General features: G+C 48.7%; 1 protein-coding gene across 10 annotated transcripts in view; it reads right to left on the bottom strand.

Moving 5' to 3' along the window:
* Positions 1 to 21,552, bottom strand: part of adgrg6 (adhesion G protein-coupled receptor G6) — a 201,813-nt gene that overhangs the window by 43,114 nt on the left and 137,147 nt on the right. For all 10 annotated transcript variants that reach the window (XM_072513806.1, XM_072513837.1, XM_072513830.1 and 7 more), the window contains 7 exons: positions 19,904 to 20,108; positions 16,836 to 17,001; positions 13,825 to 13,968; positions 10,538 to 10,651; positions 4,647 to 4,692; positions 3,107 to 3,213; positions 2,318 to 2,445 (listed from right to left, as the gene is read on the bottom strand). In XM_072513806.1, coding sequence (XP_072369907.1) covers positions 2,318 to 2,445; positions 3,107 to 3,213; positions 4,647 to 4,692; positions 10,538 to 10,651; positions 13,825 to 13,968; positions 16,836 to 17,001; positions 19,904 to 20,108 — 910 coding nt within the window. The remainder of the gene's footprint in view (positions 1 to 2,317; positions 2,446 to 3,106; positions 3,214 to 4,646; positions 4,693 to 10,537; positions 10,652 to 13,824; positions 13,969 to 16,835; positions 17,002 to 19,903; positions 20,109 to 21,552) is intronic.

Raw genomic sequence — 21,552 nt, 5'->3', positions numbered from 1 at the left:
ACGGTGCGGGTTTCGCCGGGTCCGTGGTTGACACTCGGGAGGCTGACAAGTTGCAGCCGCACATACACATTACCCTCCCCACACTCTCCCAGCCAACAAGATGGCACTGGTTGTGGTGGAGCGTGTCCATACAGCTAATGGGTCGGCTGGGGCCAGAGGGCACTCAGCGGGGTGCCCTGGGAGAGACACCTATACAACCCGTGGCCCTATGTTCGCAGTGGGCTGTTAGCGGTGTGCGCAGCTGCATGGCTGCCTTGCCGGCTGCGGCAATTATGTTCCTTGCCCGTCCACCACGACCCCACAGCCCACCACCTGATCATCCTCCGCTACTCCTGCCAGGCCTGGCAGAGGCCCCCCAGCCAATGGCACAACAGGCTTTTCCCCAGGGTAGAGGGGTCAATTACTAGGGGACATAGGTTTAAGGTGAGAGGGGCAAAGTTTAGAGTAGATGTACGAGGCAAGTTTTTTACGCAGAGGGTAGTGGGTGCCTGGAACTCACTACCGGAGGAGGTGGTGGAAGCAGGGACGATAGGGACATTTAAGGGGCATCTTGACAAATATATGAATAGGATGGGAATAGAAGGATACGGACCCAGGAAGTGTAGAAGATTGTAGTTTAGTCGGGCAGTATGGTCGGCACGGGCTTGGAGGGCCGAAGGGCCTGTTCTTGTGCTGTACTTTTCTTTGTTGTTGTTCTTTGTCAGCAAACTATGGCAATGTTGGACACTTTCCCTACCCCCTATCTTTCCCTCAGCAGCCATGATGCCGGTTTCATGATTTTTAAAAGCACAAGTGAACCATGCCATCGAGAACAAAACATAGAACATACAGTGCAGAAGGAGGCCATTCGGCCCATCGAGACTCACTTAAGCCCTCACTTCCACCTTATCCCCGTAACCCAATAACCCTTCCTAATCTTTTTGGACACTAAGGGCAATTTAGCATGGCCTATCCACCTAACCTGCACGTCTTTGGACTGTGGGAGGAAACCGGAGCACCCGGAAGAAACCCACGCAGACACGGGGAGAACGTGCAGACTCCACACAGACAGTGACCCAGCGGGGAATCGAACCTGGGACCCTGGCGCTGTGAAGCCACACTAGCCACTTGTGCTACCGTGCTGCCCTAAACTCGGCCCATCAGAGGCGACGAATCGCGGAGGCTCCGAAGAATACCGGGTCAGGTCCGCTAATGATTATGCAAACGGTGTATACTGGATGTGCGTCCCGCACCGCATTGACACTGCTGTCGAGGTGACGGAGAATTGCGATTTGCCGCCAAATCTCCACCCGCCGCGATTTTGGCGTCTCCGCCCAATCGCATTTCCCAATTTCGACATCAGCCAACGGAGAATCCTGCCCGTTGACTCCGTTAATTGGATCACAAGTCAGATGGTGAAGTATGAAGCTGGACACAAATCTTTTTCTGAAGGCCTCAAGTGCTTCTTTAGACTTTTTTGAATTAAACAAAAGAATCAGTGAATTAAAAAGTGACAGGGGTGACGTTCCTGGTAGGACACTGGAACTAAAACAAAACGTCAAAAGGATACTTAACAAACTAAATCAAAATGTCAGCTCCGGGGGAGATGATGCAAGGCCCAATTCTTGCAGAAGGCTTGAAGTGTGCTGATGGACACTGTATGCTGCCTCTGCAAGGAGGCCCAGCTGTGAATGTAGCTGCAGTGCTTTTTTAGATGTATTGAAGATGCTGAATCAATAGGGCAGCACGGTGGCGCAGTGGTTAGCACTGCTGCCTCACGGCGCCGAGGACCCGGGTTCGATCCCGGCCCCGGGTCACTGCCCGCGTGGAGTTTGCACATTCTCCCCGTGTTTGCGTGAGTTCCGCCCCCACAGCTCAAAAGATGTGCAGGGTAGGTGGGTAAATCGACCCTTAATTGGAAAAAAATTGAGTGCTCTAAATTTAAGAAAAGGTACTTAAGAAATCAATGCCTTTCTCCTGTGTATCCTCATCTTTGATCATTCAATTAACATGCAACTAGCATGCTCTCTTGGTTGTCAACCTGGCTCAGTGGGTGACTGCCACATGCTGTTGAAACAAAACTTTAATTTATGTTGAGAAAGCATGGCGTCCACACCCCCAGCCTTGTTAGCTTTTTCCTACGCTCTCCTACCCCAACTAATGAAAGGGCATCTGATTAAACGAGGAGATATATGAATCCATCGCTCTGATTCCAAACCACTGAGGCCAGGTACCTCCCCCTCCACTGTGGGTCTGAAGCCACCTGTGCAACGCAAATTTGGTAAAAGAAGCTGCACGGGCTCTCTTTGACAAATATTTCTTTTGAAAAACCACTCACTCAAAGGCCACATATGTTAAAAGTGTTGTTGCTGAAAAGATAGCTGAGATACCGCAGCCTATATGAGTGATGAAGGTCAGAATCTTTGTGTTAACGGCATCTATTAGCTGCGCAGTCCCTGAAATATCCTGCAAGAAAAAGAAACAAAAATTACAACCTGCGTTTCTCAACAATATGACGCTCTGAGCCTTCTTTCCATATTTGTAGAGTGGGACGTGGCGCGCGCATTAACAACTTTATGCCGTGATACTTGACTGGGGAGCAAACATCAGGTTCGTGAGCAATCAGATATGTACATGAGGTACTGGTTATTTTCCCAACATATCTTTGTTTCGTTGAACACAATTAACGCAGAGTTAATGCCCTGAGAAGGTTCTAGTGGCTCCAGTTTGATTATTGATTGAATGATCACACAAAGGAACATAGGAACAGCAGCAGGCCATTCAGCCCCTCTGATCCGCTTCGCCACGCATTGAGGTTACGCCCAATCATCTGTACCTTAAACTCCATCTATCCTGTGACCCAGAATACCCTTGACTGCCAAAAATCTATCAACCTGACTCACAATTTTTTGTAGGATTTGCAGGGGGTGGGGTGTCAAATAACCTCTTAATATTCTATATCCAACTCACTGGTGTAGTAGGGCAACAGTCATACACATAGTGTGGGGCTGGAGTCACCTGTGCAGGCTGGAACACATGGGTGTCGGGCTTCCTTCCCTGAAGGATATTAATGCTGCAGTTGGCTTTCTCTTCATTTTCCCTAACTCCTTGAGGAAAGAAATCTTACCAGCAGAACTCCAAAGTGTGTGAGGTGATCACACAGGCAAATGGTTTCATTTACATTGGACTTTGAATCGACACGACAACCTCGAACATTCCAGCCGCCGCTGCCATCTGCAGGCACAAAGCATTAAACAGTGAGACAATGGCTCAAATTAACAGGTTACAAATAACTCGGGGATTAAAAGGAGCATACTCCATCAAGGCCATGTCTTGGGGTCAGGTTCAAGCACTGGGGTCCAATCGATAGCAACCTAGAAATAATCTTGCCATTAGAGCTTGCTGCTCCCATAATATGATTGAAGACGTGGCTATTTCAAATGGGTTCATAGAATCCATACAATGCAGAAGGAGGCCATTCAGCCCATCGAGTCTGCACTAACCCCCTCAAAGCGCACCCTACCTAGACCCACTCCCTAGTCCCATCCCCATAACCCCACCTAACCTGCGCATCTTTGGACATTAATGAGCAATTTTAACCTGGCCAATCCACCTAACCTGCACACCTTTGGACTGTGGGAGGAAACCGGAGCACCCGGAGGAAACCCACACACACGGGGAGAATGCGCAGACTCCGCACAGACAGTGACCCAAGCCGGGAATCGAACCCGGGTCCCTGGCGCTGTGAGGCAGCAGTGCTAACCACTGTGCGACCGTGCCGCCCAGGTCAATGGTTTCATTGGCCCAACAATGTCAGGTTTATGCAATTAAAAAATACTTGAGTCACTTCACTAACAGAAATTCCCAGGCTGCGACTAATACTGAGGCAGAGGGACAACTATCAAAGGATTGCTTACATAAGTCACCTGCGAGCTCCAATAAATAATTAGTGTAGTTTAGACTGTCCCTGAAAGTTGGGGAAACCCGGAGGAAACCCACGCAGACACGGGGAGAACGTGCAGACTCCGCACAGTCACCCAAGCCGGGAATCGAACCTGGGACCCTGGAGCTGTGAAGCAACTGTGCTAACCACTATGCTACCGTACTGCCTCTTCACTAGCTATCTCCTGCAGACACTCCTCCGCTAAGGTGTAGCATCACTGCCTTATATAGTTGTAACTGCAGCTCCCTCTAGTGGCTACTCTCCACACTACATTAACCCTTGGAATGCTAATAGTTGTGATATTACCACATACAGCACAAACCAGCCGTCCAGCCAACTGAGCTAACCAGCCTCCCAGAAAGGAGAACGTGAGCCTCTCTTCATTAGAAAGGGATAATTGGTTACATGCAGCATGAAGGGCGTACTCCATAAGAATGGGACACGGCAAGGAGACAGGCCTCCACAGCTGGTATAGGAATTGAACCCACGCTGCTTGTATCATTCTGCTTTGTACTCTAGCCAACGAAAGGAACCGATCCTTAAGGTTCCAGTTTCAATTCAATATTTTCCACTGGTTAACGCTCAGCATCTCTGATCAAATGTTGGCGATGGCATGAAGGAGTATGAACCACTTTGCTTTTTTTAACTGCGATTCTTTTGGACTTACTGGTCCTGACCTCACAGAATTTCCCTGTAAAACCATGGTAAATGATCCTTTACTTACTGTTTAATGTCAAATCCCAAAAGGCACACTGTGACTTAAACTTCTCCTGTTGAAAAACAAGAATACAGAAACACAGGTCCATGAGTTTTCAATGAGACCAGGCGTCCCTCTCAAGGTATAGTGGAAAATATACTTGTTTGAATAAAAATAACTCGCATTTTCCATGCTCACCTCAAAGTGCTTTACAAGTAATTGAAGTGTAGTTGCCCTTTCTTTTTGTCTGCATCCAGCTCCCACAAGCAGCAACGCCATAAGGAGCTGATAATCTGGGTTGTTTTAGTGATGTTGACCGAGGGATAAGTATTACTCAGGACAGCGGGGAGAATACCTCTGCTCCTCTTCAGAGCTTTGGGTGAACTCCTCGTAAGAGAAGATAGCAACAGCGCAGCACTCCCTCACCACTGCATTGGAATTCCAACGCCAGAGCAAGTGCTCAAATCTGAGAGTGGGAATTGAATCAACAACCTCCAGCTTTAGAGGCGACACTGCTACACACTGATCCACCACCACCATCATCATCTTACCAAATTGAACCGGGAAAGGACTGTGGAGAATTTGCTCGGGCCTACCCCAGCTCTGTGTCATGTGAGAGTATCTTTAGGAAATGGGTGTTTGAGAAATGAACCTTGACTGATAAACACCCATTTCTTAATGTCAGAGTGTGGGTGGAGCTGTGCTGTCTGTCAGCTTTTTACTTTTGTTTTAGGCTGTTTGAGCAGGGTGTGTTTTAGTTTCGCTTTCAGAGCTCGATAGCTGCAGTCACAGCCAGAAGGAGTAGTAGTCTCTCTCTCTGTAATCTAAAAACTGTAAATCGATCCTTTGGTGATTTAAAACTAATAACTGCTCTCAGTAGTGACTTTAACCTGATGTGCTTCTGTTAATAGTTCTTTTTTAAGTCTTATGGATGTTAAAAGGACAGCTTAAGGATTACTTAGTGTTGTATTCTTTGAGGGTTGTATTTGAATTAATGGTTGCTAAGATGTTCACTGTATGTTTTAAAAAGGTTAACTTGACTTCATAGAATAAACATTGTTTTGCTTTAAAAAATACTTTTCCATTTCTGCTGGATCACCCCTGTAGAGTGGGCCGTGTGCTCCCCATACCACAATCTATTAAAAGTTGTGAGTCAGGTGAACTTCATGATATACTTTGGGGTTCTCTAAACCCTGGCCCATAACCAGCACGGGCAGCACGGTAGCATTGTGGATAGCACAATTGCTTCACAGCTCCAAGGTCCCAGGTTCGATTCCGGCTTGGGTCACTGTCTGTGCGGAGTCTGCACATCCTCCCCGTGTGTGCGTGGGTTTCCTCCAGGTGCTCCGTTTTCCTCCCACAGTCCAAAGATGTGCAGGTTGGGTGGATTGGCCATGATAAATTGCCCTTAGTGTCCAAAATTGCCCTTAGTGTTGGGTGGGTTACTGGGTTATGGGGAAAGGGTGGAGGTGTTGATCTTGGGTAGGGTGCTCTTTCCAAGAGCCGGTGCAGACTCGATGGGCCGAATGGCCTCCTTCTGCACTGTAAGTTCTATGATAATCTATGATAACTAATTGGGGGCTCGAGGGGGATAAAAGTTTATCTATTCGATTGGCTTTGTGAACTTAAAGACAGTGAGGGGTGAGCATATTGTGGTTGCTTTTCAGGTGTGGTATTCTAGTTTCAGTAGGGAGTGTGTTGCGGACAATGGCTCTTTCACAGGCTCAGAAGTTTTTGGGGGTGGAGACGGTCACACGCAATACCTTACGCAGTTCTCTAATCCTTCGCCCATAAAATCTGTCATAATTACTTTGCCGGAAGTGTGTCGGAAACTACTACAACTACATACGGTAGCACAGTGGTTAGCACAGTTACATCACAGCTCCAGGGATCCGGGTTCGATTCCCAACTGGGCACTGTCTGTGCAGAGTCTGCACGTTCTCCTTGTGTCTGTGTGGGTTTCCTCCAGGTGCTCCAGTTCCCCACAGTCCAAAGATGTGCGGGTTAGATGGATTGGCCGTGATAAATTGCCCTTAGTGTCCAAAAAGGTTAAGTGGGGCTCACTGGGTTACGGGGATAGGGTAGATATGTGGGCTTGAGTAGGGTGCTCTTTGTGAGGGCTGGTGCAGACTCGATGGGCCGAATGGCCTTCCTCTGCATTGTAAATTCTATGATTCTATGAAAGCGGGGGAGATCTCTGCAGTAAGCGTGGCCCCTTAACTGAGGGTTTTGTTTTGCAGATGGGGTGTAACTGGTGGGTTGGGTTGAGGTGGGGTTGCGCGGGGGGGGGGGGGGGGGGGGGTTTGCAAGATGTCTGATCAGGTCCTGGTTATGAATGTGCATAAGAGTACGACTGAGGTACTGTGACACGGTGGCATAGTGGTTAGCCCTGTTGCTACACAGCTCCAGGGACCCAGGTTCGATTCCAGGCTTGGGTCACTGTCTGTGCGGAGACTGCACGTTCTCCCCGTGTCTGCGCGGGTTTCCTCCGGGTGCTCCGGTTTCCTCCCACAAGTCCCAAAAGACGCACTGTTAGGTGAATTGGACATTCTGAATTCTCCCTCAGTGTACCCGAACAGGCGCGGAGTGTGGCGACTAAGGGGCTTTTCACAATAACTTCATTGCAGTGTTAATGTAAGCCGACTTGTGGCAATAAAGATTATTTTTTTAAATAAGGACAAAAGAAAGGTGGAGAGGTCTGGAGAAAAGCTTCAAAGCAAGGGGAGACCAATGAGATTGAAGGCTGCACCGTGTTATAGTGTAACACAGGGGAACAATGAGTGGAGGTTTAGAATGGGTCAGGTGAAGCATTTGGGGCGGCACAGTGGTTAACACTGCTGCCTCGCAGCGCCAGAGGCTAGGGTTCGATTCCGATCTTGGGTGACTGTGGAGTTTGCACACTTTTTCTGTGTCTTCATGGGTTTCCCCTGGGTGCTCCGGTCTCTTCCCGCAGTCCAAAGATGTGCAGGTTCAGTGGCTTGGCTACGTTAAAATGCCCCGAGGTGGCGTTACAAGTATGGGGTGGGGGATTGGGCCTAGATAGGGTGCTCTTTCAGAGGGTCAGTGTAGACTCGCTGGGCCGAATTCCTCCATCTGTACTGTAGGGATTCTATGATATAGTGCTGGGGAGATATGGTCAGCTAAATGTTTTATATCATAGATTATCATAGAATTTACAGTGCAGAAGGAGGCCATTCGGCCCATCGAGTCTGCACCGGCTCTTGGAAAGAACACCCTACCCAAGGTCAACACCTACACCCCATCCCCATAACCCAGTAACCCCACCCAACACTAAGGGCAATTTTGGACACTAAGGGCAATTTATCATGGCCAATCCACCCAACCTGCACATCTTTGGACTGTGGGAGGAAACCGGAGCACCCGGAGGAAACCCACGCACACACGGGGAGGATGTGCAGACGCCGCACAGACAGTGACCCAAGCCAGAATCGAACCTGGGACCCTGGAGCTGTGAAGCAATTGTGCTGTCCACAATGCTACCGTGCTGCCCATATAACAGGGTCAGGGGGCCAATGGGGTACAGTGGAGAAGGGGGCATGATGGACGAAGGAGACTTTGTGTGGGACAGGACTCAACCGACAAGGCTTTGAACAATCTGCAGTTTCTGAAGCGGGAGAGTGGGGGATCAGAAAGGAGGGCATCGGAATAATCTCCGTGAGTTCTCTCAAAGTGGCAGAAACTGGCGTGAAGTGGCGAAGGATAGAGACAAGAGTTAAACAATGTCACATGAGATGAACATGAGCAAGCTTGCTGAGTTAGGGCTGAAAGCTCAGCCCTGGGTCAAATCTCCCTAAAATACAGGCAAATTCACATTGATGGAATACAGCCACGAGACTTCAGACAGCGAGGCTGATTAAGTACTGCCGCACTGCCAAAATCCTACAGATGGCGAAAGCGAGCTACGGAATTTCCCTTTTGACTACGGTGACACCAACTGGCAGTCCTTGGTACTGAATACCAAGGCTGCTGACAGCAGCTTCTGAACTTCATCTGTATTCAACAGGAAACCCTGTTAAATGCAGATGCCACAATACTCATGGCCCACCAGCCTCTTCAACCCCTAACCATGGAGAAATTCCCATTTGGAAGAGGTGTCAGAGATAGTCGCTGCCCTGGGAAGCATCCTCCCAACTGGGAATGACCTTCTGCGTGTAAAGAAAGTCAAGGGGGCTAATGAATACTGATGTTCAAAACCACAAGGGGGTTTGATTGACTACGTAAGTAGAAATGGTTTGCGTTGGCTGAAGGGTCGGGAGGGTGGCACGGTAGCACGGTGGTTAGCACTGTTGCTTCACAGCGCGAGGGTCCCAGGTTCAATTCCTGGCTTGGGTCACTGCTTGCGCGGAGTCTGCGCATTCTCCTCCGTGTTTCCTCCGGGCGCTCCGGTTTCCTCCCACAAGTCCCGAAAGATGTGCTGTTAGGTGAATTGGACATTCTGAATTCTCCCTCAGTGTACACGAACAGCTGCCGGTGTGGAGCGACATTCACAGGGGATTTTCACAGTAACTACATTGCAGTGTTAATGTAAGCCTTATGTGACAATAGTAAAGATGATTATTATTATTAATATCTGGGGGACACATTAATAATAATAATCGCTTATTGTCACAAGTAGGCTTCAATGAAGTTGCTGGAAAAAGCGCCTAGTCGCCACATTCCGGCGCCTGGTCGGGGAGGCCGGTACGGGAATTGAACCCGTGCTGCTGGCCTTGTTCTGCATTACAAGCCAGCTGTGTAAGGTAATTCATAAAAGGGCTAGACCGGAAGAGACATTTATTCTTAATGCAGTGAGTTCTAATGGTCTGGAGTGCTTTCCCTGAACAAGTGGCAGAAGCAGATTCAACAATAGCTTTTGGGGAGGGAACTGAGTTAATAATTGAAGGGGAGGAACCTCTCGGTCTCTACAGAATGAGAGCAGGGAATAGGACCGATTGGATCGTCCTTACAAATGTCACCCGCTCGTTTTTAAAAATTCTTTCACAAAAACAAATAAATGAACAAATCCTTTCACGGGATCAAAACTATGGATGATTTTGAATGTCTCTTTTCATTTTAAAAAAATTCTTTGATATGATGTGGGAGCCACTGGCTCGGCCCAGCATTTACTGCCCATCCCTAACTTCCTTTGAGAAGGTGGCGGGGAGCCGCCTTCTTGATCCGCTACAGTCCGTGTGGTGTAGGTACACCCACAGTGCTGTTAGGGAGGGAGTCCCAGGATTATGCTCTCCACTTGCCTGGATGAGTGCAGCTCCAACACTCAAGGAGCTCAAGACCATTCCAGGATTATGACCCACCGACAGTGGAAGGAACGACGATATATTTCCAAGTCAGGATGGTGTGTGGCTTGGAGGGGAACTTGCACCGTTCACAAGTGTCTGCCACCCTTGTCCCTCTGGGTGATAGAGGTCAATGGTTTGGAAGGTGCTGTCGAGGGAGGCTTGGCAGGTTTCCGCAGTGCATCTTGTAGCAGGTACACGCACGTGCGTCACTGAAAAAATGAAATGAAAATCGCTTATTGTCACAAGTAGGCTTCGATGAAGTTACTGTGAAAAGCCCCTCGTCGCCACATTCCGGCGCCTGTTCGGGGAGGCTGGTCACTGGTGGAGGGAGTGAATGTTTGAGGTGGTGGATGGGGTGCCGGTCAAGCGGGGCTGCTTTGTCCTGGATGGTGTTGAGCTACTTGAGTGTTGGAGCTGCACTCATCCAGGCAAGTGGAGAGTATTCCATTGCCCTCCTGACTTGTGCCTTGTAGATGGTGGACAGGCTTTGGGGAGTCAGTTACACTCCGCTGAATTCCCAGCCTCCGACCTGCTGTTGGAGTATTTTTGTGGCTAGTCCAATTGAACCTCTGATTACTGGTGACCCCCGAGGATGTTGATATTGAAAGTTGATCATACCTCACGTTGCCTGTGCTTAATCCTGATCTTGACTGGTTCAGAGAGGTTATTGATGCTGATGTTGCCCACGCTGCTTGCAATCACAAAACTCTGCAGAGGAAGTCCTTCTGGATCCTGTCAAATTCAAGGGGGAAAATTCAATTGAGACTCTCAAAGACACTGCAGAAATATCAGCTTAACTGGACAGCAGAATGCAAGGTGGCAAAGGCCAGTTCCTGACAGACCTCCCCCCATTGAATGATCAGCTCTTACCAACCTCACCAGTGGTCTGGTACAGCGAGTGATCCCCTTGGGGTGCTGGAGGGGAAAATGCAAACGCTGTAACTACATGTGGACATAAAGAGTCACTGAGAGAGTTAGAGGAGGAGAGGGAGAAGGAGGGAGAGAGTGAAAGAGTGAGAGAGGGGGCTGGATTCTCCATTTTACACCGTCGTGAACACTGTGGCCTTTTACGCCTGGAAAGGTGGCATCAAAAGGCCATAGATTCATCGTCTTGCAGGGGCTAGCAGGCAGCTTTCGTGGAGCTCGTAGCTCCAGCTGCCGAAAAGGCCCCCCAGCACTTCCGGGTCAGGGGCCGCGCATGGGCACGGCGGCAGCGTCCAGCGGCCGCGCCGTGCTCCACGGCGGACTCAACCTACGGACCTGGACTCCCGAAACAGTGCCCCCGATCGGCCGCTCGCCCGACCCAGACCGCCCGCACAAAAAATACCCAGTCACGAATGAGACACTGCCCCCCCCCCCCCCCCCTCCACCGCCCACCGATCAGCCCGCCCACGACTGTGGCGGACACGGACTCGCGAGTTTCCCAAACGTTAGGACCACATTAGAAATACGCCGTTGGGAATTCAGCTGGTCGGGGGATGGAGAATAACGGGGCAGGCCTCCGGCAATGGCCTCAGGTGGTGGATACTCGGGGGGGGGGGGGGGGGGGGGGGGGCGGAGAATCGCAGAACCGGCGCCGGTACCGATTTCATGCGGGAATCTGGATTCTCCGCCCCGTTTTCGAACACGCCTTCGGCGCCGGGCTGCGGAGGATCCAGCCCAGGGAGTGTGAGAGAGACAGACAGACAGAAAGAGACAGAAAAAGAGAGAAAGAAAGAGAGAAACAGAGAGAGAAAGAGAGACAGAACAAAGAACAAAGATAATACTAGTACAGGAACAGGCCCTCCGGCCCTCCAAGCCTGCGCCAACCATGCTGCCCATCCAAACTAAAATCTACACTTCCTGGGTCCGTATCCCTCTATTCCCATCCTATTCATGGATTTGTCAAGATGCCCCTTAAATGTCACTATCGTCCCTTCTTCCACCACCTCCTCCGGCAGCGAGTTCCAGGCACCCACTACCCTCTGCGTAAAAAACTTACCTCGTACATCTCCTCTAAACCTTGCCCCTCGCACCTTAAACCTATGCCCCCTAGTAATTGACCCCTCTACCCTGGGGAAAAGCCTCTGACTATCCACTCCGTCGGTGTTCCTCATAATTTTGTAGACCTCTATCAGGTCGCCCCTCAACCTCCGTCGTTCCAGTGAGAACAAACCGAGTTTATTCAACCTCCCCTCGTAGCTAATGCCCTCCATACCAGGCAACATTCTGGTGAATCTCTTCTGCACCCTCTCTAAAGCCTCCACATCCTTCTGACAGTGTGGCGACCAGAATTGAACACTATAAACCAGAATTGAACACTAAACGACCAGAATTGAGACCGAGAGAGAGAGACAGAGACAGAGTGAGACAGAGAGAGAGAGAGAGACAGAGGGAGAGAGAAAGTGAGCGAGAGACAATGTTATATACTCAATGACTTCACAATTAACATAACGGGGGAGAGAGTTTGACTGCGAGATTATGATGGAATCAGACAAAGAATTGAAAAGGCATTGAAAGTTCACATGAGATGAAGAAGTTCTATACCCGATTAGTTTGTGCTCTCGCAGATATTCTCAGGCTGCAGGTGAGGGGCCTAAGAGACGGAGTATCCATATTCCTACAGAAAACTGGGATATGATAGTATAGTGGTCAAATAACTGGACGGGCAATCAAGAGGTGCTCGCTGATAATCAAGAGAATGTGAATTACAATCATGCCTGAGGTCGTTTTGAAAAATTAGATCTCGTTTAATAATCGAATCGGAAGATAAAAGCTAGGCCGGGATTCGCTGGTCTCACCATGGCAAGAGCCGCCGCCGGGAATGCCAGGCCAGCCACAAGTCGATTGCCTTTCAGCAGGTCGGGAAAATCCTGGCAGTGGACTGGCAGGGAAATCCCAGGCCTACTCTCAGTAAAAGTGACCCTGAAGAAGTCAGACTGTCATCAACGCCCAACAGGTTCATTCGCGCCCTCCTGCCTCCTTACCTGATCTGGGCCTATGTAAGACACTGATGTGGTTCATTGGTAATTGCCCTCTGAAATAATCTATCAAGCTCAGTGCAACTGAGGGATGGGCCAGACTTGTCGGCAAGGCCCACATCCCAAGAATTATTTTTGAAAAGGGTGAACTCTCTTGTGCTTCCTGCTAGACAGTGACAAGTTAGTCAGCCTTCCTGTGCCTGATCCTGGGCAGCATGGTAGCACAGTGGTTAGCACAGTTGCTTCACAGCTCCAGGGTCCCAGGTTCAAATTTGGCAGGGTCACGGTCTGTGCGGAGTCTGCACGTTCTCCCCGTGTCTGCGTGGGTTTCCTCCAGGTGCTCCGGTTTCCTGCCACTAGTCCTGAAAGACATGCTGTTAGGTAATTTGGACATTCTGAATTCTCCCTCAGTGTACCCGTACAGGTGCCGGAGTGTGGCAACTCGGGGACTTTCACAGCCACTTCATTGCAATGTAAGTCTACTTGTGACAATAAAGATTATTAACTCTATTCAATGGCTCCCGCTGGTCAGTGCTCAGTTGCGATGCCTCCAATGGGTAAATAGCTTGGCCAACTCTCTCTGCCAACCTGCCCACTTGGTCACTTGGGGGAGAGATAACTGTACCATCACCACCAATCAGGATTCAGAGAAAGGAACCAGCAGCATTAGGAAAGGAGGGGGTGAAAATGAATGAAATGAAAACCGCTTATTGTCACAAGTAGGCTTCAAATGAAGTTACTGTGACAAGCCCCTAGTCGCCACATTCTGGCGCCTGTTCGGGGAGGCTGGTACGGGAATTGAACCGTGCTGCTGGCCTGTTTGGTCTGCTTTCAAAGCCAGCGATTTAGCCCTGTGCTAAACCAGCCCCTCTGGTGATGGGGCTGGGAAGGGAGGGAGGGCGGTTGGGAACGTTTCCTCAAACACCACACATGCAATCCCCTTGCCTGGAAGAGTCCCGTTTTACTGAAGAAGGCAAACTGAGTCCTCGACACCACGCTGAGCTCGTCTTCCGTCAGCTTTTCCAAAAGGCCAGGGGGCAACTCAATTTCGGCCAACGCTTCACCCCTGGGTTCTCCTTCAAAGTTAACCTGCAGGTGAGAATGGTAGATGCATTAATCATACAAGGGGGGGCCGGAATCTGTAACCACAGAGCACGTCATTCACGTTCAGTCCTTCCCTCCCCTTCAGAAGGGAGTCACATTCCCTGATGTCTTAGTTGAGAAGAGAGTTTCCCCACAGAATGAAGCCTTAAGGTTTTGGAGCCATTTTCAGCTGTTGAATCTCACCATCGGGGCATTTGGCAAGGAGAGTTTCACCATAAGGACGCCTTTCAGAGAGGAAGATTCAACACTGAGACTCACGTCAAACAGTGAAGAATCTGACCACCAGAGAGTTGATGTTTGAGATGCAAGAAAGCAGGCTGTTTTGTCCTGAATTATGTTTAGCTTGTTGGAGCTGCGTTCATGCAGATAAGTGGGGAATGTTCCAACGCACCCTTAACTTGTGGCTTGTAGATGGTGGACAGACTCTGGGGAGTAAGGCAGCAGGTTGCTCTCCACAGAATTCACAGCCTTTTGCTGCCTTGGTAACCATGGCTACAATTTGAGGACAGGATCAGATTAGCTGGGACGTTCTCAATTTGCCCATTGATCCTCAATGTTCAGTTGCACATACAAGGTGATCAATTGGCCAAAATGCTACAGGGTTGTCTGATCTCAGGGAGCCGTAACCCGACATGTGGCAGAGTCTTCAGATAGAGGGGGCGAAGTATTGGGAAGAAAAATGAAACCGGTGCAATCAGCAGTGTTCTGTAAGGTATTGTTTCAGACATGTTCCTAAAGCACAGTTACTCTAAATGGTATTACAGGACAGGGGAACGGGGGCAATATAGTCATGATGTTCCAAAGATCTGGATGAATGATTTAACGAGGGTTTAATCCCAGGGCAGTTGGAGAATTTTAATTCAATTTTTATGGGCCAGGGTTTAGAGAACCCCAAACTGTATCATGGAGTTCACCTGACCCACAACTTTTAATAGGTTGTGGTATGGGGAGCACACGGCCCACTCTACAGGTGTGGGACAGCAGAAATGGAAAAGTATTTTTTAAAGTAAAACAATGTTTATTCTATGAACTCAAGGTAACCTTTTTAAAACATACAGTGAACATCTTAGCAACCATTAATTCAAATACAACTCCCAAAGAATACAACACTAAGTAATCCTTTAAGCTTTCCTTTTAACATCCATAAGACTTAAAACACCTTTTACCAGAAGCACATCAGGTTAAAGTCACTACTGTCATTAGTTTTAAATCACCAGGATCGATTTACAGTCTTTAGATTACAGAGAGAGACTCTAATACATCTTCTGACTGTGACTGCAGCTATCCAGCTCTGAAAACGAAACTAAAACACACCCTGCAGCAAACAGCCTAAAACAAAAGTAAAAAGCTGACAGACAGCCCAGCTCCACCCACACTCTGACATCACTGATAAACACCCATTTCTTAAAGGTACATTTCTTAAACACCCATTTCTTAAAGGTACTCTCACATAGAAGGCAGAGGGTAGCAATGGAGGGATGCTTTTCTAATTGGAGGGCTGCGACCAGTGGTGTTCCACAGGGATCAGTGCTGGGACCTTTGCTCTTTGTAGTATATATAAATGATTTGGAGGAAAATGTAACTGGTCTGATTAGGAAGTTTGCAGACGACACAAAGGTTGGTGGAATTGCGGATAGCGATGAGGACTGTCTGAGGATACAGCAGGATTTAGATTGTCTGGAGACTTGGGCGGAGAGATGGCAGATGGAGTTTAATCCGGACAAATGTGAGGTAATGCATTTTGGAAGGTCTAATGCAGGTAGGGAATATACAGTGAATGGTAGAACCCTCAAGAGTATTGAAAGTCAAAGAGATCTAGGAGTACAGGTCCACAGGTCATTGAAAGGGGCAACACAGGTGGAGAAGGTAGTCAAGAAGGCATACGGCATGCTTGCCTTCATTGGCCGGGGCATTGAGTATAAGAATTGGCAAGTCATGTTGCAGCTGTATAGAACCTTAGTTAGGCCACACTTGGAGTATAGTGTTCAATTCTGGTCGCCACACTACCAGAAGGACGTGGAAGCTTTAGAGAGGGTGCAGAAGAGATTTACCAGAATGTTGCCTGGTATGGAGGGCATAAGCTATGAGGAGCGATTGAATAAACTCGGTTTGTTCTCACTGGAACGAAGGAGGTTGAGGGGTGACCTGATAGAGGTCTACAAAATTATGAGAGGCATAGACAGAGTGGATAGTCAGAGGCTTTTCCCCAGGGTAGAGGGGTCAATTACTAGGGGGCATAGGTTTAAGGTGAGAGGGGCAAGGTTTAGAGTAGATGTACGAGGCAAGTTTTTTACGCAGAGGGTAGTGGGTGCCTGGAACTCACTACCGGAGGAGGTGGTGGAAGCAGGGACGATAGGGACATTTAAGGGGCATCTTGACAAATATATGAATAGGATGGGAATAGAAGGATACGAACCCAGGAAGTGTAGAAGATTGTAGTTTAGTCGGGCAGTATGGTCGGCACGGGCCTGGAGGGCCGAAGGGCCTGTTCCTGTGCTGTACATTTCTTTGTTCTTTGTCTTTGTATGACACAATTACTCAAACAAAACTACTCACGGTCAGCAACAGTGACCATCAAAGAACCAGATTATTGTAAATATTCATCTGGTTCACTAATGTCCTTCAGGGAAGGAAATCTGTCGAACCTACCCGGTCTAGCCTACATGTGACTCCAGACCCACAGCAATGTCGCTGCCCTCTGAAATGGCCTGGCAATCGTTCAGTTATTTTCACAAAGATGGATCACCACCACCTTCTCAGGAGTAAATAGTGATGGGCAATCAATGCTGGGCAACAAGTAGGTATGACATGGTGTCCTGACCATGTTTTCTTTCCTATTCACAGTGTCTTACCTCCAACTCTGAGTCTCCATTCTGAGATCCCACACTGAAGGCAGTCCCAGTGTAATTCATGGAGTCGACAGCGGAGATTCCAATGGCCAGATTTGGGGTGGTGATACTGACTGATGGCCCGGTGAAAATCATCTTGACAGTCAAAGCGTCTACAGTCCTCAAAGCTCTGCACATAAAAGGAATCCCGTGTGTAAAATGTGACACGCATCATACAAGCTTGCCACCCCCACATTGATTCTGTCTACACCTCCCGCTGCCTCAGGAAGGCAGACAGCATTATCAGAGACCCCTCCCACCCAGGCATTGCCTTCTTCCAGACCCTTCCATCAGGCAGAAGGTACAGAAGTCTGAAGACTCGCACATCCAGACATAGGAACAGCTTCTTCCCCACAGCTACTAGACTCCTCAACGACTCCCCCTTGGACTGATCTGTCCCCTGTAAGAACACTATTCACGATGCCCTATGCTGCTCTTGCTCATGTATTTGCTTTGTTTGGCCCCTTGTTCCGCATTGTAACCAATCACTGTTTGTCGATGTACCATTTGTCAATGTACATTGACTTTGATTATTCTTTTTGTCTACTATGTATGTACTGTGTACGTTCCCTCGGCCGCAGAAAAATACTTTTCACTGTACTTCAGTACATGTGACAATAAATCAAATAAATCAAATCAAATAAATAAATCAAACCAGGTTTGCACTGAAGGTTCAGCCTTGGCTCAGAAGGTAGCACTCTCCCCTTGTGAGTTCACGCCGCATCCAGGGAATTGAGCATATGGACACTGCCAGTGCAGTATTGTGCGAGTGCTACACTGTCAGAGGCACTGTCTTCCAGATGAGAGCCGGGGTTCTCCGATCCTGCGGCCAAGTTCTGATGCCGGTGTCAAAAGCGGCGCGAGCGACTCCGGCATCAACGGGCCTCCAGGCCCAGGCATTCACCTCTTCCTAGGGGGCTAGTACGGCGCCGGAGTGGTGTCCGCTGCTCCGGCGCTCGAAAGCCGGCGCACCACGGCTGATACGGGTCCGCACTTGCGCTGGGGTTCCCGTCTCCGCGCCGGCCCCCGGGCAATATGGCGGAGCCCTACAGAGGCCCGGCGCGGAGGAACATAGGCCCCACCCCCGGAATTAGCCCGCCCGCCGATCGGTAGGCGATCGTGGGCCTGGCCACCGTGGAGACCCCCCGCCGGATGTCGGATCCCCCCGCCGGATGTCGGATCCCCTCCGCCCCTCCCTCTTTGTGGGATCTTGCTGTGTACAAACTGCTTGTCATATTTCCCACATCACAACCGTGGGCATTCTTCAGAAGTGCTTCGTCGGCTGCAAATGCCTTTCGAATGTTTGACATTGGGAGAGGTGAAATCCCATCTGCCCCTCTCAGGGTGAATGTAAAAGGTGCCCTGATATTTTTCAAAGAAGATCAGGGAAGTTCTCCCCAGTCTCTGAGCCAATATGTACTCTTCAACCAACATTACTAAAACAAGTTACCTTCACTGTTGTTTGTGGGACCTTATTGTTCCCAAGTTGACTGCAGTGTTTCCCCATGACCTTACACCATTGACTACAATGATGACAGGTACTTCCTTTGGATGTCCTTGGAATGTGAAAGGTGATTGATAAATGCTTTCTTTAGCTTCTACCACTGGGATGCAGGGCATTAACCTGTTGACAAGTGCCTGATTCTCGCAGTCCGAAACCATGTCAGGAAGGTGCCTGACATGGCGGCTGCAATGACATCGACAAATCAGCTGCCGATTCTTGCTGGAAAGTGTAAACATGTGCGAGAGCGAATGAGGAACGAAAGCCGTGATTACCACCTAGTGATCAAATGCCCTGCCTGTATTAACTGTCCTGGGTCACGGTGGGTGGTTGGGGCCTCGTATCCCCAAACAGGACGGATGGGAAAATGGTAACATAGCTGGTCTCGGAACCCTAGACAAATGTTCCTGAGGCTAAAGCTCCGACTCCACCCTGGCAGCTGGGGGAATTTCACTTCAGTTCGTTAAATACATTTGGAATTTAAACTAAAAGGTCAGTCTCCGCAATTATGACCGTGAAACCATTGGTTCGTTAATGTGCTTTGGGGAAGGATGTCTGGAGTCATATGTAGCCTGTCCTACATGTGACTCCATACTCAGGGCAATGTAATTAACTCTTAATCACCCTCTGAAATGGCTCAGAGAGTCACTCGGTCCACCTCCACCTGCTCAAAGGGCAATTTAGGGATGGGCACTAAATGCCAGCCTTGCCAATGACACCCACATCCTGTCAAAGAATAAAGAAACACGAATGAAAAGATTTAACCAGGGAGAACTATGCACTCCCTTTGGACGTGCAAAGGTCATCGTCTTCTGTTTAATGTCCATCTTCCCTGACCACATATCTGCAGAAAATGGCTGACAAGCCATCATCCTCAACTGTTGACAGCAAATTAGGGAGTCCTTTCATTCCCATTCTCACTCGCTAAGAGTGGAAGCAGGTACGCTGACATAGACAATAGTTCCTGTGATTGTCTGCGACAAGGGCTACCGCTGGTCTGATGCACAGTGGGCCAGGGCTAATTCATGGAAGTATGAGCGTTTCAGGGGTTGAGGAATGTATGTGGAGAATTATTCCTTTGGGAGATCTAAGTGGGATCGGTGGAATCAGTGAGCCGGGCGCCGTGGTGGGATTTAAATTGAATCCTTAAAAATCTGGAGTATAAATCTTGTCTCACTAACTATCCTCGATCATTATAAAAACCCATCCGGTCATCTGCCACCCCTACCCTGTCTGGCCTACATGTGACTTCAGACCCACAGCAATGTGGTTGACTCTTCACTGCCCTCTGAAATGGCCCAGCGAGTTCAATGGCAATTAGGAGTGGGCAGCAAATGCTGGCCTTGTCAGAGACACACATCCCTTGCAAGAATAACGAAAAAGAAATGCACAATAGGAAAGATAAGACAGGGATAACATGGAGTTTGCTGGCTATGTTTTCATGCCGTATTTTCCTATATGTTCTCAAACAGCAGGGAAGCAAACACACACACAAATTGAGCAAATACAGTTCCAGCCAAAGGATACTCACACTTGGGAAGATGTGGCCAGCGCTGTGTCAGAGCTTGAAAGGATATTGGACAGGACCGTCAGCACCGTTGATGCCAAGGTGGAGTTGATCTCCGAGACGATGACAATCTGCTTCAGAGTTTCCACCAGTTTATCCACCTGTTCTCGGGTGAGGTTCTTGTCCGCGGTAAAATCGAGAAGCTGATTGGCTACCTCAGCTGCGTTGTCTGCAGGATGTTACGAGGAAAAGGTTCAGAGGAATTCGAGTGAAGCAGCATCATTGGAAGGTCTGTGCGTGATCATTGGTCAATGCAACACCATGGAAAGGTCAGTGCATGATCATTGGTCAATGTAACACCATGGAAAGGTCAGTGCATGATCATTGGTCAATGTAACGTCATGGAGAGATCAGTGCGTGATATTTGGTCAATGTAACATCATAGGAAAGTCAGTGCATGATCATTGGTCAATGTAACATCATGGGAAGGTCTGTGCAAGATCACTGGTCAATGTAACACCATGGAAAGGTCAGTGCGTGATCATTGGTCAATGTAACACCATGGAAAGGTCAGTGCATGATCATTGGTCAATGTAACGTCATGGAGAGATCAGTGCGTGATATTTGGTCAATGTAACATCATAGGAAAGTCAGTGCATGATCATTGGTCAATGTAACATCATGGGAAGGTCTGTGCAAGATCACTGGTCAATGTAACACCATGGAAAGGTCAGTGCGTGATGATTGGTCAATGTAACACCATGGGAAGGTCAGTGCGTGATCATTGGTCAAAGTAACATCATGGGAAGGTCAGTGCGTGATCATTGGTCAATGTAACACCATGGGAAGGTCAGTGCATAATCATTGGTCAATGTAACACCATGGGAAGGTCAGTGCATGATCATTGGTCAATGTAACACCATGGGAAGGTCAGTGCATAATCATTGGTCAATGTAACACCATGGGAAGGTCAGTGCGTGATCATTGGTCAGTGTAACACCATGGGAAGGTCAGTGCATGATCATTGGTCAATGTAACACCATGGGAAGGTCAGTGCATAATCATTGGTCAATGTAACACCATGGGAAGGTCAGTGCGTGATCATTGGTCAATGTAACACCATGGGAAGGTCAGTGCGTGATCATTGGTCAATGTAACACCATGGGAAGGTCAGTGCATAATAATTGGTCAATGTAACACCATGGGAAGGTCAGTGCATGATCATTGGTCAATGTAACATGATGGGAAGGTCAGTGCGTGATCATTGGTCAATGTAACACCATGGGAAGGTCAGTGCATGATCATTGGTCAGTGTAACACCATGGGACGGTCAGTGCATGATCATTGGTCAATGTAACACCATGGGAAGGTCAGTACGTGATCATTGGTCAATGTAACATGATGGGAAGGTCAGTGCATGATCATTGGTCAATGTAACATGATGGGAAGGTCAGTGCATGATCATTGGTCAATGTAACACCATGGGAAGGTCAGTGCATGATCATTGGTCAATGTAACATCATAGGAAGGTCAGTGCGTGATCATTGGTCAATGTAACATCATGGAAAGGCCAGTGCATGATCATTGGTCAACGTAACATCGTGGAAAAGTCAGTGCATGATCGTTGGTCAGTGTAACATCATGGGAAGGCCAGTGCGTGATCATTGGTCAAT

This window comes from Scyliorhinus torazame, chromosome 1 (genome assembly GCF_047496885.1).
Source record: "Scyliorhinus torazame isolate Kashiwa2021f chromosome 1, sScyTor2.1, whole genome shotgun sequence".
NCBI classification, from domain to species: Eukaryota; Metazoa; Chordata; class Chondrichthyes; order Carcharhiniformes; family Scyliorhinidae; genus Scyliorhinus; species Scyliorhinus torazame.
The sequence above is the reverse complement of the archived record's forward strand: the minus strand, read 5'-3'. Positions and strand labels throughout refer to the sequence as shown.